Raw genomic sequence first — 14,460 nt, 5'->3', positions numbered from 1 at the left:
GCTATGTTTTTTTTTTTTGCAGAGGAAATAAAAGCTGAAACTGAAAAACAAAGGTTAGTGTTTTTTTACTTTAGTAAACAATTTGATACTTTATATAAAACTTAGCTAAATTATTTGCTATTTTATAATATCATGAATTAAGCTAGAATGGTTCTTATCTGTCATCTTTATGGCATTTACATGATTGTCTTAAAGAACATAATTGTAAGCACTTTTGAAAATGAAAAAAATGATTAATATTGCCAGTAATAGATTTAGACAACTCTATATAAGCTCCTTTTTTCACTTTTTTTTAAGTCAAATTTTAATTTTTTTTCCTTTCAAAGTGTTTGAGTAACTCATACTTAGCAAAGAAATTTAATATATTGTCTATTAGTGATTTATATCTGGCAATGTTACAGTTTCTCAAAGGCTTATTAATTTATCTGAAGACAAATTTATATCGACATATTACATATATCAAGTAATCATTTCTTAAAGCATTTTGATATAGAGCTGCTTAAATGTAGAAGAATCATTTTATACTTAAGAAAAATTTGAATTTTCAAAAGAACACTTAACAGGAAGCCAGAAATATGGTTCTGCTTATGGATTTACCACTTATATGATCTTGTAATTTAACTTCCCTATACCTGTGTTTTTTGCATCTGTAAAGTGGTAGATGATCACTAATTTAGATTTATAAGTTTCTAATACTTAATCTAATTAGTTCTAATCAGAATTTTTTTTGTTGTTGTTGTTGTTTAGTCCCCCTCATGGAGAAGCAAAAGCTGGTTCAAGTACTCTTCCTCCGGTGAAATCGAAGACTAGTTTTATTGAAGCAGATAAATACTTTCTACCATTTGAGCTGGCATGCCAGTCCAAATGTCCCCGGATAGTTAGTACATCCTTAGATTGTTTACAGGTCTGTATAAAATAGTGTTATCTAGAGTTTCTCAATTTTAATTGTGTATTCAAAACATCAACCACAACTGATTATTCATCTTGCTTTAATTTGCTATAGAAGACAATTAGCACATTTTCAATAGCAAAAGTAAAATTCCATTTATAAGTATAAGTAGCCTATTGATTAACTGAAATAAGACAAAATCTTGATTACTTGTATCTCTAATAAATATTCAACCTCTGCAACACAGTAATGAAGCTTAGTAAGAAACTGAACATTTGTGAAGTTCAAAACACAAATTTTACTCAAAGATAGTAAATTTTTTTTGAACGTTTTATATCTGAAACTTGTATTTTTCAAGAATGGTATTAATATGGCATCAACTTTCAGTGCTCCAGGTAACTCCATAAGATTATAAGATGCAGATCTGTATTGGTAGAAGGAGTTTATGCACTAGGAGTTACCCTTCCCCCAGAGTGAAAACATCAGATGTCTAGGCCCCCAAAATGAGAGACTGATATGTGATATTCTGTGGGCCTTATGTAGAAATCATTCTTTTAGAAAATGCTCAGCCCAAATTTAGACCAGTTAAATTCTTTAAATTATGATAGGTTTCAATTTAAATAGGCAAACCTAAATTTGTTCTTTGCTCTTCTGCTTCAAAGCCAAGTTTTCATAGTACTTTTTGCTAAGCTTTAAGCATTGTTTATTGTAATTCTCACAAATAAAGAAACTTTTATATATGGTATTAACAGTAGAAATACTTATTTCAAAATATATTGACATTTCAATAGGTAAAAATACCATGATGAAGATAAAACAAATTTTTTAAATAATATTATCTTTTGCCAAAGTATCTCAAAATGTCCTCCCTCATATCCTTACTAATTATGCAAAGCTAGAAGAATCATTTAACTTCTGGATGCATCAGGTCACTCCTTAGGATGTATCAGCTATGTCATAGATGATCTTTGCTTATGGTTGAAATGCTCCATGAGATCCTTCCAGAATATAGCATGTTGAAGATGAATGAATGATTGCGAATAATAATGAAGATATATATATATAGAGAGAGAGAGAGATAGGTGTATCTATATATCTCTCTCTATATAAATATCTTCATTATTATTAGCAATCATATATGTAATAATGAGTATTTTAACTCCTTATTGAGGACTGATAATTATCTTTTTTCCTTTTCCAGAAACTTATTGCTTATGGACACTTAACTGGCAATGCTCCAGATAATACTACTCCTGGCAAAAAATTAATTGATAGAATTATCGAGACAATATGTGCCTGTTTCCAAGGTCCTCAAACAGACGAGGGGGTCCAGTTGCAAATAATAAAGGTAATTGATTGCATAAAGTCAACCGAAAAGTTAATTCTTGTATTTAAGGATCACTGCATTGTAAAAGAAAAATGACAATTCTGTCTAAATTAATTTACTTATTGAGTGCCATACCAATCAAAACTACCAAAAGAATTATTTTATAGAGCTAAAAAATAATAACAACAAACATCATTTGTAAGAAGTATAGAGTATCAAGTGAAGGAATCTGTACCACATCTCAAAGTATATTATTATTATCATTATTTATTTGTTTGTTTGTGGATTTTGTTTGTTTGGTTGTTTTTGTTTTGTTTTGTTTTTTTGTTTTTTTTGCTGAGGCAATTGGGATTAAGTGATTTACCGAAAATTACACAGCTAGGAAGTATTTGGTGTCTGAGATCAGATTTGAACTCAGGTTCACCTGAGTTCAGGGCTAGTACTCTATTTACTGTGCTACCTAGCTTTCCCTCAAAGTATATTATAAGGCAGTAATCATCCAAACTACCTGGTACTAGCAAAGAAAGTGTTTGAAAAATGGATTGGATTAGGTACACAAGACAGAATAGTAAAGACTGTTAATCAAGTATTTGATAACTCCAAAGACTCCAGCTTTTGGGATAAGAACTAACTATTTGACAACAGAAACTAGGTATAAACCATTACTTATACTATATAACAAGATAAAGTCAAAATGGACATTTAATTTAGCCATAAAGAGTGATATTATAAGCAGATTAAGAGAACGAGGAATAGTTGGTTAGATCTATGGAAAAGGGAAGAATTTACGATCTAGCAAGAGATCAGAACATTGAAAAATACAAAATGGATAATTTTTATTATATTAAATTTAAAAGTTTTTACTTAAACAAAACTAATGCAAACAAGATTAGAAGAGAAGCGACCTTATTGAGGCAAGATGGCAGAGAAGGCACACATGACTTTCTGAGCTTCTCTTATACCCTCACTACCAATTATTAAATTCAGCCTCAAAAATAGAGCTTGACTGGTAAAATTCACGAAGATTGGAAGTGCAACAAATTACCAGCCCACTGGGGCTGGCGGGGGTGTCCTCTGTCTGTGGTTAGAAAATTTACAGATACAACTCTGTTTCATAGTCTGACTTCTCTGCTTTGGTTGCAAAGCAGTAGACCAGCAGAGAAATTAAAGCCAAAGGTAGAGGGTACTCTAAAAAAACTCCAGAACCTAACAGGATCAGGCTATACCCAAAACCAAAAGTGGCTCAGCACAGACCACAACACAGCTGTGTACTACATTCTGTAGCACGGGGCTCTAGCAGAGCAATCACAAATCTGCACAGCAGGAGGACACAGTCCAGGGCAGCCTCTAATCTGCACAGGGGGGCTCAGCCTGGGCACATGGGGGCTGTGCTCTCCATGGCAGAGACACTTCTGGTGCCATGCTGCCATTCAGGCTAGGGGCTATCCCAAGGCAACTGCTAATACAAGCTGGCTGTGAGCCTGGGGCAGTGACACTTTCCCTACTCAGCCTTTAGCCCCAGGGGAGTCACTAATCCACACAGCAGGGTTCTTCCACTGGGCACTAATGTCGCTCAGCCTAATACCCAGACCTGAGTCACTTCTGGTGAGGAACTTTTCCCAGAGCACCCCTGTACCTCCTGCTCTTTGCAGCCTGTTCTCAGGACAGTTATTTTCCATATACCTATCCCTGTTCTGCCTAGGAAGCTGGTAACCTCCTTGCCCTGAAGGCAGACCCTAAAGGCTTTAAAAAAATCAAAAGGATGATTGATAGCTTCTATATAGAAAGAGAGCAGGATTTCAACCCCAACAATCTCCAGACAAAACCACAAAAGGGGAATGTAACCTGGTGCCCATCACACAAGGCTGTCCTAGAAGAAACTATAAAAAATCTTAAAAGAGCGCTAGAAGAAAAATGGGGAAAGGAAAGAGAAGCTGTGCAAGAGAGTAACAACTTCCTGAAATATGAATTGGAAAAGGTAAAGAACTACCAGGAAGTGCAGGGAAACAGAGTTTGTTTATTGGAAAAGGTAAAGAACTCCCAAGAAAGTAGGATTTGTGAATTGGAAAAAGAAATAGTGAAATGGAAAAAAATTCCATAGAAAAAAACAACTCATTTAAAAAATCAATTGGACATATACAAAAAGAATTTTAAAAAAGCTAATGAAGAAAATAACCCATTAAAAATCAGAATTGAACAAATAGAAATGAATGATTCATTGGGACATCAAGAATCAGTCTAGCAAAACCAAAAAAATGAAAAATTAGAAAGAAATATTAAATATCTACTTGGAAAATCACAGACCTGGAAAATAGATCCAGGAGAGATAATCTGAGGATTATTGGACTTCCCAAAACTTATGATGATAAAAAATAGTCTAGAAACTACTTTATAGGAAATCATAAAAGAGAACTACCCAGATGTAATAGAATCAGAAGGTAAAATAGGGATTGAACACCTTCTGAAAAAGACCACAAAATAAAAACTCCAAGGAATATTGTGGCTAAATTTCAGAATTATCAGAGTAAGGAAAAAATATTACAAGCAGCCAGAAAAAAAAAAAAAAGAAATTCAAATACCGAGGTGCCACAATAAGCATCACTCAAGATCTGGCTGCTTCCACATTAAATGATCAAGGGCCTGGAATCTTGATATTATGAAAGACAAAAGAACTTAGAATGCAGCCAAGAATAAACTACCCAGCTAAGCTGAGCATTTTCTTCCATGGCAGAAGATGGACATTTAATAAAACAGATGAATTCCATTTGTTTCTAAGGAAAAAAACCATATCTAAACAAAAAATTTGATCTCCAACCATAAGACTCAAAAGAAGGAGAAAAAGGCCACTAATACATTGTTGGTGGAGTTGTGAAAGAATCCAACCATTCTGGAGAGCAATTTGGAACTATGCCCAAAAAGTTGTCAAACTGTGCATACCCTTTGATCCAGCATTGCTGCTATTGGGCTTGTATCCCAAAGAAATACTAAAGAGTGGAAAGGAACCTGTATGTGCCAAAATGTTTGTGGCAGCTCTTTTTGTTGTAGCTAGAAACTGGAAGATGAAGGGATGTCCATCAATTGGAGAATGGTTGGGTAAATTGTGGTATATGAAGATTATGGAATATTATTGCTCTTTAAGAAATGACCAGCAGGAGGAATACAGAGAGGCTTGGAGAGACTTACATCAACTGATGCTGTGTGAAATGAATAGAACCAGAAGATTGCTGTACACTTCAATGTTGTATGAAGATGTATTCTGATGGAAGTGGATATCTTCAACATAAAGAAGATCCAACTCACTTCCAGTTGATCAATGATGGACAGAAACAACTACACCCAGAGAAGGAACACTGGGAAGTGAATGTAAATTGTTAGCACTACTGTCTATCTACCCAGGTTACTTACACCTTCGGAATCTAATACTTAATGTGCAACAAGAAAATGGTATTTACACACATATATTATATCTAGGTTATACTGTAACACATGTAAAGTATATGGGATTGCCTGTCATCAAGGGGAGGGAGTGGAGGGAGGGAGGGGATAATTTGGAAAAATGAATACAAGGGATAATGCTATTAAAAAAAATTACTCATGCATATATAATGTCAAAAAATTTATAAATAAAATAAAATAATAAAAAAAATAAAAATTAAAAAAAAGGAGAAAAAGGTAAACAGAACTCTTGAGAACTGTATTTCTGTTGTGAAATATATAAAGAGTACAGGTATAATTTGATTTTCCTACTATAACATAAAAAAGGGATGTAGAAATGGAAAGGGAATAGTGTTAGAAAAAAGGAAAAGGGGAGATAAAAAAAGGGAAACTACATCCCACAAAGAGGCAAAGGAAACCTAGCATATCTGAGGGAATTTAGAGAGGGGGAGGAACATTGTGTGAATTTTACTTTCATCAGAGTTGGCTCAAAGAAGAAATACTTGACTTGTTTGTTTTACAGAGAACTTCTCTCACCTCATTAAAAAGTGGGAGAGGAGAAGGGAAAAGGAAAAGAGTAATGAGGAAAGGATAGAAGAAAGGGGAAGGGATTCAAAGGGGGTGGGAGGGATCCTAAAGAGAGAGAGCTGCATGACCCAATGATGCCCATAAGTTTAATACTGGGAAAGGGGGAAAGGAGAGCAAGAAAAAGAAAAGCATAATCTGGGAATAATAAGATGGAAGGAAATACAGAGTTAGTAATTTTTAACATAAATGTGAATGGGATGAACTCTCCCATAAAGCGGAGACGGATAGCAGACTAGGTCAAAAGTCAGAACCCTGCAATATGCTGTTTACAGGAAACATCTTTAAAGCAAGGAGATACATACAAAGTAAAAGGCAGGAACAGAATCTATTATGCTTCAGGTGAAGTCAAAAAAGCAGGGGTAGCCATCCTTATCTCAGATCAAGCAAAAGCAAAAATTGACCTAATTTAAAAGAGATAAGGAAGGAAACTATATCTTGCTAAAAGATAGCATAGACAATGAAGCAATATCAATACTAAACATATATGCATCAAGTGGTATAGCATCTAACTTCCTAAAGGAGAAGTTAAGAGAGTTGCAAGAAGAAATAGATAGCAAAATTATAATAGTGGGAGATCTCAACCTTGCACTCTCAGAATTAGATAAATTAAACCACAAAACAAACAAGAAAGAAATTAAAGAGGTAAATAGAATATTAGAAAAATTTGGTATGATAGAACTTTGGAGAAAACTGAATGGTAACAGAAAGAAATATACTTTCTTCTCAGCAATTCATGGAACCTATACAAAAATTGACCATGTATTAGGACATAAAGACCTCAAAATTAAATGCAGGAAGGCAAAAATAGTAAATGCTTTCTTTTCAAATCACAATGCAATAAAAACTACATTCAACAAAAACTTAGGGATAAATAGATCAAAAGTAATTGGAAACTAAACAATCTCATCTTAAAGAATGATTGGGTGAAACAGCAAATTATAGCAATAATTTCACTCAAGATAATGACAATGATGAGACATCATATCCAAATTTGTGGGATGCAGCCAAAGCAGTAATAAGGAGAATTTATATCTTTAGAGGCTTACTTGAATAAAGTAGACAAAGAGAAGATTGCAATTTATTGGACCTAGAAAAAGATCAATCAAATACTAAACTTGAAATTCTAAAATTAAAAAGAGAAATTAATAATGTTGAAAGTAAAAAAAAAACTATTGAATTAATAAATAAAACTAAGAGTTGGTTTTATGAAAACACCAATAAAATAGATAAACCTTTGGTAAATCTGATCAGAAAAAGTAAAGAGGAAAATCAGATTGTTAGTCTTAAAAATGAAAAAGGAGAACTTTCCACAAATGAAGAGGAACTTACCTTGCTTATCTTTACGCTAATAAATTTGATAACCTAAGTGAAATGGATGACTACCTCCAAAAATATAGGCTTCCCAGATTAATAGAGGAGGAAGTAAATTGCTTAAATTAAATAGAACAAGCTATTAATCAACTCCCTAAGAAAAAATCCCCAGGATCCAGATGGATTTGCATGTGAATTCTACCAAACATTTAAAGAACAATTAGTCCCAATGCTATATAAATTATTTGAAAAAATAGGGAATGAAGAAGTCCTACCAAATTCCTTTTATGACACAGACATGGTACTGATACCTAAACCAAGTAGGTTGGAAACAGAGAAAGAAAATTATAGACCAATCTCCCTAATGAATATTGATGCTAAAATCTTAAATAAGATATTAGCAAAAAGACTATAGAAAATCATCCCCAGGATAAATATACCATGATCAAGTAGTATTTATACCAGGAATGAAAGGCTGGTTCAATATTAGGAAAACTATTAGTGTAATTGACCATATTAATAATCAAATTAACAAAAACCATATGATCATCTCAATAGATGCAGAAAAAGCATTTAATAAAATCTAACATCCATTCCTATTAAAAACACTTGAGAGTATAGGAATAAATGGACTTTTCCTTAAAATAATCAGTAGCATGTATTTAAAACCATCAGTAAGCATCATATGTAATGGGGATATACTGGAACCATTCCCAATAAGATCAGGAGAGAAACAAGGTTGCCCACTATCACATTACTATTTAATAGTGTATTAGAAAGGCTAGCTTTGGCAATAAAGAGTTGAGAAAGAGATTAGAACAATTTGAGTAGGTAATGAGGAAACCAAATTATCACTTTTTGCTGATGATGTGATGATATACTTAGAGAACCCAGAGATTCTACTAAAAAGCTATTAGAAATAATCTACACCTTTAGCAAAGTTGCAGGGTACAAAATAAATCCACATAAATCATCAGCATTCTTACATATCACTAACAGAATCCAACACTTAAAGTTACAAAGAGAAATTCCATTTAAAGTAACTACCGATAGTATAAAATATTTAGGAATATATCTGCCAAGGGATAATCATGAACTATATGACCAAAATTACAAAATACTTTCCCCACAAATAAAGTCAGATCTAACCAATTGGAAAAATATTAAATACTCTTGGACAGGGCAAACAAATATAATAAAGATGACAATACTACCTAAACTAATCTATTTATTTAGCGTTATACAAATCAGACTCCCAAAAAACTATTTTTAAGACCCAGAAAAAATAACAAAGTTCAGATGGAAAAACAAAGGTCAAGAATTTCAGGGGAATTAATGAAAAAAAAAAATGAAGGTAGCCTAGCTGGATCAGATCTAAAATTATATTATAATGCAGCGGTCATCAAAACCATTTGGTATTAGCTAAGAAATAGACTAGTTGATCAATGGAATAGGTTAGGTTCAAAAGACAAAACAGTCAATAACTTTAATAATCTAGTGTTTGACAAACCCAAAGACCCCAGCTTTTGAAATAAGAACTCACCATTTGACAAAAATTGCTGGGAAAATTGGAAATTAGTACGGCAGAAACTAGGCATTGACCCACACTTTACACCGTACACCAAGATAAGGTCAAAATGGGTTCATTATCTAGGCGTAAAGAATGAGAGTATAAATAAATTAGAAGAATATAGGATAGTTTACCTCTCAGACCTGTGGAAGGAATTTATGACCAAAGAAGAATCATTATTGATCACAAAATAGAAAATTTTGATTTTATCAAATTGAAAAATTTTTGTACAAACAAAACTAATGTAGACAAGATTAGAAGGGATACAATAAACTAGGAAAACATTTTTACAGTCAAAGGTTCTGATAAAGGTCTCATTTCCAAAATATATAGAGAATTGACTCTAAAATTAAGCCATTTTCCAATTGACAAATGGTCGAAGGATATGAACAGACAATTCTCAGAGGAAGAAATTGAAACTATTTCTAGCCATATGAAAAGATGCTCTAAGTCATTAATCAGAGAAATGCAAATTAAGAGAACTCTGAAATATCACTATACACCTGTCTGATTGGCTAGAATGACAGGGAAAGATAATGCTAAATGTTGGAGGGGATGTGGGAAAACTGGGACACTGATACGTTGTTGGTGGAATTGTGAATACACCCAGCCATTCTGGAGAATGATTTGGAACTATACTCAAAAAGTTATCAAACTGTATACCCTTTGATCCAGCAGTGTTACTACTGGGCTTATATCCCAAAGAGATTTTAAAGAAGGGAGTGGGACTGTATGTGCAAGAATGTTTGTGGCAGCCCTCTTTGTAGTGGCCAGAAACTGGAAACTGAATGGATACCAATGAATTGGAGAATAGCTGAATAAATTGTGGTATATGAATATTATGGAATATTATTGTTCTGTAAGAAATAACCAGCAGGATGATTTCCGAAAGGCCTGGAGAGACTTACATGAACTGATGGCTGAGTGAAATGCGCAGGACCAGGAGATCATTATATACTTCAACAATAATACTATATGATGATCAATTCTGATGGATGTGGTCTTCTTCAACAATGAGATGAACCAAATCAGTTCCAATAGAGCAGAAATGAATTGAACCAGCTATACCCAGTGTAGCATACTATCGTCTCCAGAAACTGTCGATCTGGTTTAGAGGAGAGACTTCTTCCTCCAGAGATATAAAATACCTCTGCAGAAATTGAACAAGGCCCATTTTTTTGTGTGAAATTCTCTCATTTCAAATCCCACTAGCTTCCAGTTATCTACATCTATCTTTTCTTCCTCTAAAAACCAAGGAGACATGCATCTTAATGCAGCCAAGAGTTTAGCAATCTGTACCCAGCTTACAAGTAAATGCTGCTCATCAATTATCTTAATTATACTCTCTATAATACCACTCCTGATTGGGGGTGGAGCTGAGGCTGCCACTGGGGCTGGGGCTGAGTTGGCTGAGGTCGAGGGATTGTCTTTAGCTAACATCTGCCCCATTTCAGCTATAAGAGATTGCTGGTTTAGCCCTTAACAAGTTAAATTCCTTATTTATCTATTAGAACGTTCACTTAATCTTTAACAAAGTTTCCTTGTTACTCAGGGTTCTGGGTCAGAGAGACTGAGATCTGGATCTGAACCTTTTCCACTGGAATCAGGATTGTGTCTGTCCCTGTTCAGGCGCCAAATTGCTATGGTCTGGTCTAGCTCCTCTGAAGGACTCAGAATAAGTCCTTGTCAGGATAAGCAAAAGTCCTTGCCCCACGTTGTGGACGCCAATATGTAATATACTTTCATCTCCAAAAACTGCCGATCACCCTCTGGTCTAGAGGAGAGACGACTTCTTAAGTCTAGCCCAGACAAAACTCTCTTTCGAGTGCCGCCCTCTTTTATCCTCCCAGAGAATGGGCGTGGGATAATGCAAGGGCTTCTGGGAAAAATTACTTCAACCAATGAACTTGCTCCTCCTAAGCATGTATGCTTCTCCCCAAGAGTAAAACTCCCAGTAAAGGCCGGAACTGGAGAATTGTTAAGTACCGACTTAGCACTTAGTAAGAACCTAATATCTCATTATCTCATTTGCACTCAGTAAACCTAACAATCCAGCGAAAGAATTCTGGGAGATTACTATGAATCACTATATAGAATTCCCAATCCCTCTATTTTTATCTGCCTGCATTTTTTATTTCCCTCACAGACTAATTATATGCTATTTCAAAGTCTGATTCTTTTTGTACAGCAAAATAACTGTACGGACATATATACAGATATTGTATTTAACTTATACTTTAACATATTTAACATGTATTGGTCAACCTGCTATGTAGGGGAGAGGGTTGGGGGAAGGAGGGGAAAAGTTGGAACAAAAGGTTTTGTAACTGTCAAAGCTGAAAAATTACCTATACATATATCTTGTAAATAAAAAGGTATAACAACAAAAAAAAAAAAAAAAATAGAAGGGAGGCAGAAAGCTGGGAAACAATTTTTATAACAAGTATCTGATAAAGGCCTCATTTCTCAAATTTATAGATAATTGAGTCAAATATATAAGAATACAAGTCATTCTCTAACAAATAGTCAAATTATATTATCTATAGTCATAGAAAAATTGCTCTGTTGCTATTGTTTAGAAAAATGCAAATTAAAACAGCTCTGTAAATACTACTGAGCACCTATCAGATTGGCTAGTATAACAGAAAAAGAATGATAAATATTGGAGAGAATATGAGAAAATTGGAAAGTATCTAATGCACTGTTAGAATTATGTATATATCTAGCTGTTATGGAGAGTACTATGGAACTATGCTCCAAGAGCAGCCAGGGTATACATTCATTCCCTTTGATGCAGCAATACCCTTTAAGGTCTGTGTTCCATAAGATATTTTTTTAAAATGTAATGGACTTAATATGTACAAAAAATTTTATGGCAGCTCTTAGTGGTGGCAAAGAATTAGAAACTGAGGAGATGTTTAGCAATTGGACAATGACTGGTATGGTATATAATTATAATAGAATACTGTTGTGTTAGAAGAAATGAAGAGCAGGCTGATTTCAGAAAAAAATGTAAGATTTATATAAATTAATGGAAAATGAAGTGAGCAGAACTCTAGGAGAACACTGTACATATTAACAACAATGTTGTGTGATGATCCGTTGTGAATGACTTAGTTATTCTCATGAACATATTAATTCAAGATACTTCTAAAAGACTCATGATAAAAATGCTGTTCATATCTGGTGAAAGAACTGCTTGATTTCTTTTTTAATAATATGATTAATATGGTATTATGTTTTATATGATTGCACATATATAACCTTTATTAAATTGCTTGTTTTTTAGGGAGGGAAAGGGTGATGAAGAGAGAAAATTTTGAACTCAAAATAAAAATGAATGTTAAAAATTGTCTTTACATGTAATTGGGTGGGTGGGGGGAATGGAATACTTTTTTTTAAGACAAATTTTTTTTTAAGGAATTTTTAAGGAATAATTTTTTTTAAGACAAAACTTTGAAAGAATTTCTTGTAGTTAACAAGAGACAGTCTTGGGTTGAAATCCTGCTTCTGTTTCAGAAATGCTTTCTCTGTGACCCTAAGGAAAAGTCTCTTAACTTCTTAGTATTGAAAGGACCTATGGTAGGATACTCCCTTCTGTAAGCCTATGTAATTATCAATCTAAGTTGAAAAAGATTAAAATGATAGAAAAGTTTTATTTATTTAAACCTCTTTCAGCCATTTGGGATAATATACATCATATAGGCATATTATCCCTGTTTTGTAGATGACCAAATTGAAACAATAATAGATTAAGCGACTTGGCCCAGAATCGCACAGCAAGTGAATAAGAGAGTCAGAAACCAAACTTGAGTGTTCTGACTCTTAAGCTCATTGTTCTTCTAACTTTTTATATTCTGGACTAAGTGATCTCTTGTAGACTCTTATAGACTCTGAAATGTATTTAGCAGTATATAACATAGGTTCTTGGGAAGTAAATTCCAGCTCCCAAACAACTGACTTAGAGACAACCATTTTGAGTATAATCCTTTAGCAAGGTTGGGAACTAGCTGCGGTTGTATTTAAAAAAAAAAAAAAAATCTACATTTAGAAATCCAGAATAATAAACTATTTTAGTTTAATTACTTGCATATTATAGCTATTAGATAATGCTTAATAAATGAATGTGTAGACATCTAAAAATTTCCTGGGATAAGCTGTTAACAAAAAGATACCACAGAAGCACTCCCAATTTTGTATTAACCAGTGTGCAAAAAAAAATAAAGGTAAAGTTACCATGCAATCAACGGCAAGGGGAGCTTAACTTGCTTCTAGATAATCTTTACATTCTACCTCTAAAATCTGTTGGTTCTCAGAAGAGTTCAACTTCACTGTTGGAAGAAATTCTATTGCTTTACAGAAATAGCTTTATACAGAAGTAATGTAGATTTTGGGGAATGTATCTGTAATTGCCTCTGTTATATAAACCAAGTACATCTGGCACATATATGCTGCTCAGTTTAAATCTTGAATATTTTTTATTAACAGAGTTTCTAGTCTTTTGAGAGTCATTGTAATTATTCATCTAACTCATGGATTTTTATGTTTTTGTGTAATGGACGACAGCTTTGGAGTTCTGGTGAAACTCGTTTTTAGATGCAGAAGATAGAATAAATAGGATTGCAAAGGAAACCAATTACATTGAATTATTATTTTTTTATATTTTAAGTTCACAGACTGCAAGACAAAACATCCTCATCCAATTGCTAGTAAGGAAAATTAATTTTTGCCAGTATTCTTTGTTTATCTGCATCAAGACTCATTTCTTACATCAAAAATATGTATTTTTTCTTTGTGCACTTAATTATATAATATATTGCTTACCGATAGAGTGATTGAGACCTGAGCCACTTCTTCATCGGCTTAAGATCTGAAGCAAACACTCATAAGGAAAAATATAAAAGACATTTAGTAATAAATGATGAAATTTAAGCTAAATATATTAGTTTATATTGGAATAGTGTTTCATAGTTTTCATGTATTTCAAATTCTTTGGAATCTCATTTGATCTTAATGATTTTGATGACCCAACATAACCCTGTTTACAAGTTTATAAGCTGTAATTCACTGACATTAATAGTTAATGACAAGTCAAGGTCTAGTACCCAAGTAATCTGATTCCTATTTAAGTATTTTTCTCCAATGTATTACTTTGCTACGAATAGAATTAACACTTATAGAAAAACTTACATTACATCTTTATGTCGTCATTAATTTTTTCCTGATAGGATTTTTGTCTGTGATATATCTAAATCTATGTAATAACACTTATGAACACGCGCCAATGTAGAAAATGGTCAAGTATTTTTTAATTGTAAGTGCAATATATCAGTCAAGTGT

At 33.4% G+C, this 14,460-nt stretch overlaps 1 protein-coding gene across 1 annotated transcript in view; it reads left to right on the top strand.

The window, feature by feature from the left end:
* The window catches only part of ARFGEF1 (ARF guanine nucleotide exchange factor 1), a 160,340-nt gene that overhangs the window by 36,105 nt on the left and 109,775 nt on the right, over positions 1–14,460 (top strand). The window contains exons 2-4 of the mRNA XM_074278822.1: positions 23–53; positions 748–904; positions 2,091–2,237. Of these exons, the coding sequence (XP_074134923.1) occupies positions 23–53; positions 748–904; positions 2,091–2,237 (335 nt within the window). The remainder of the gene's footprint in view (positions 1–22; positions 54–747; positions 905–2,090; positions 2,238–14,460) is intronic.

Source organism: Sminthopsis crassicaudata, chromosome 1 (assembly GCF_048593235.1).
Source record: "Sminthopsis crassicaudata isolate SCR6 chromosome 1, ASM4859323v1, whole genome shotgun sequence".
Taxonomy (NCBI): domain Eukaryota; kingdom Metazoa; phylum Chordata; class Mammalia; order Dasyuromorphia; family Dasyuridae; genus Sminthopsis; species Sminthopsis crassicaudata.
The sequence above is the reverse complement of the archived record's forward strand: the minus strand, read 5'-3'. Positions and strand labels throughout refer to the sequence as shown.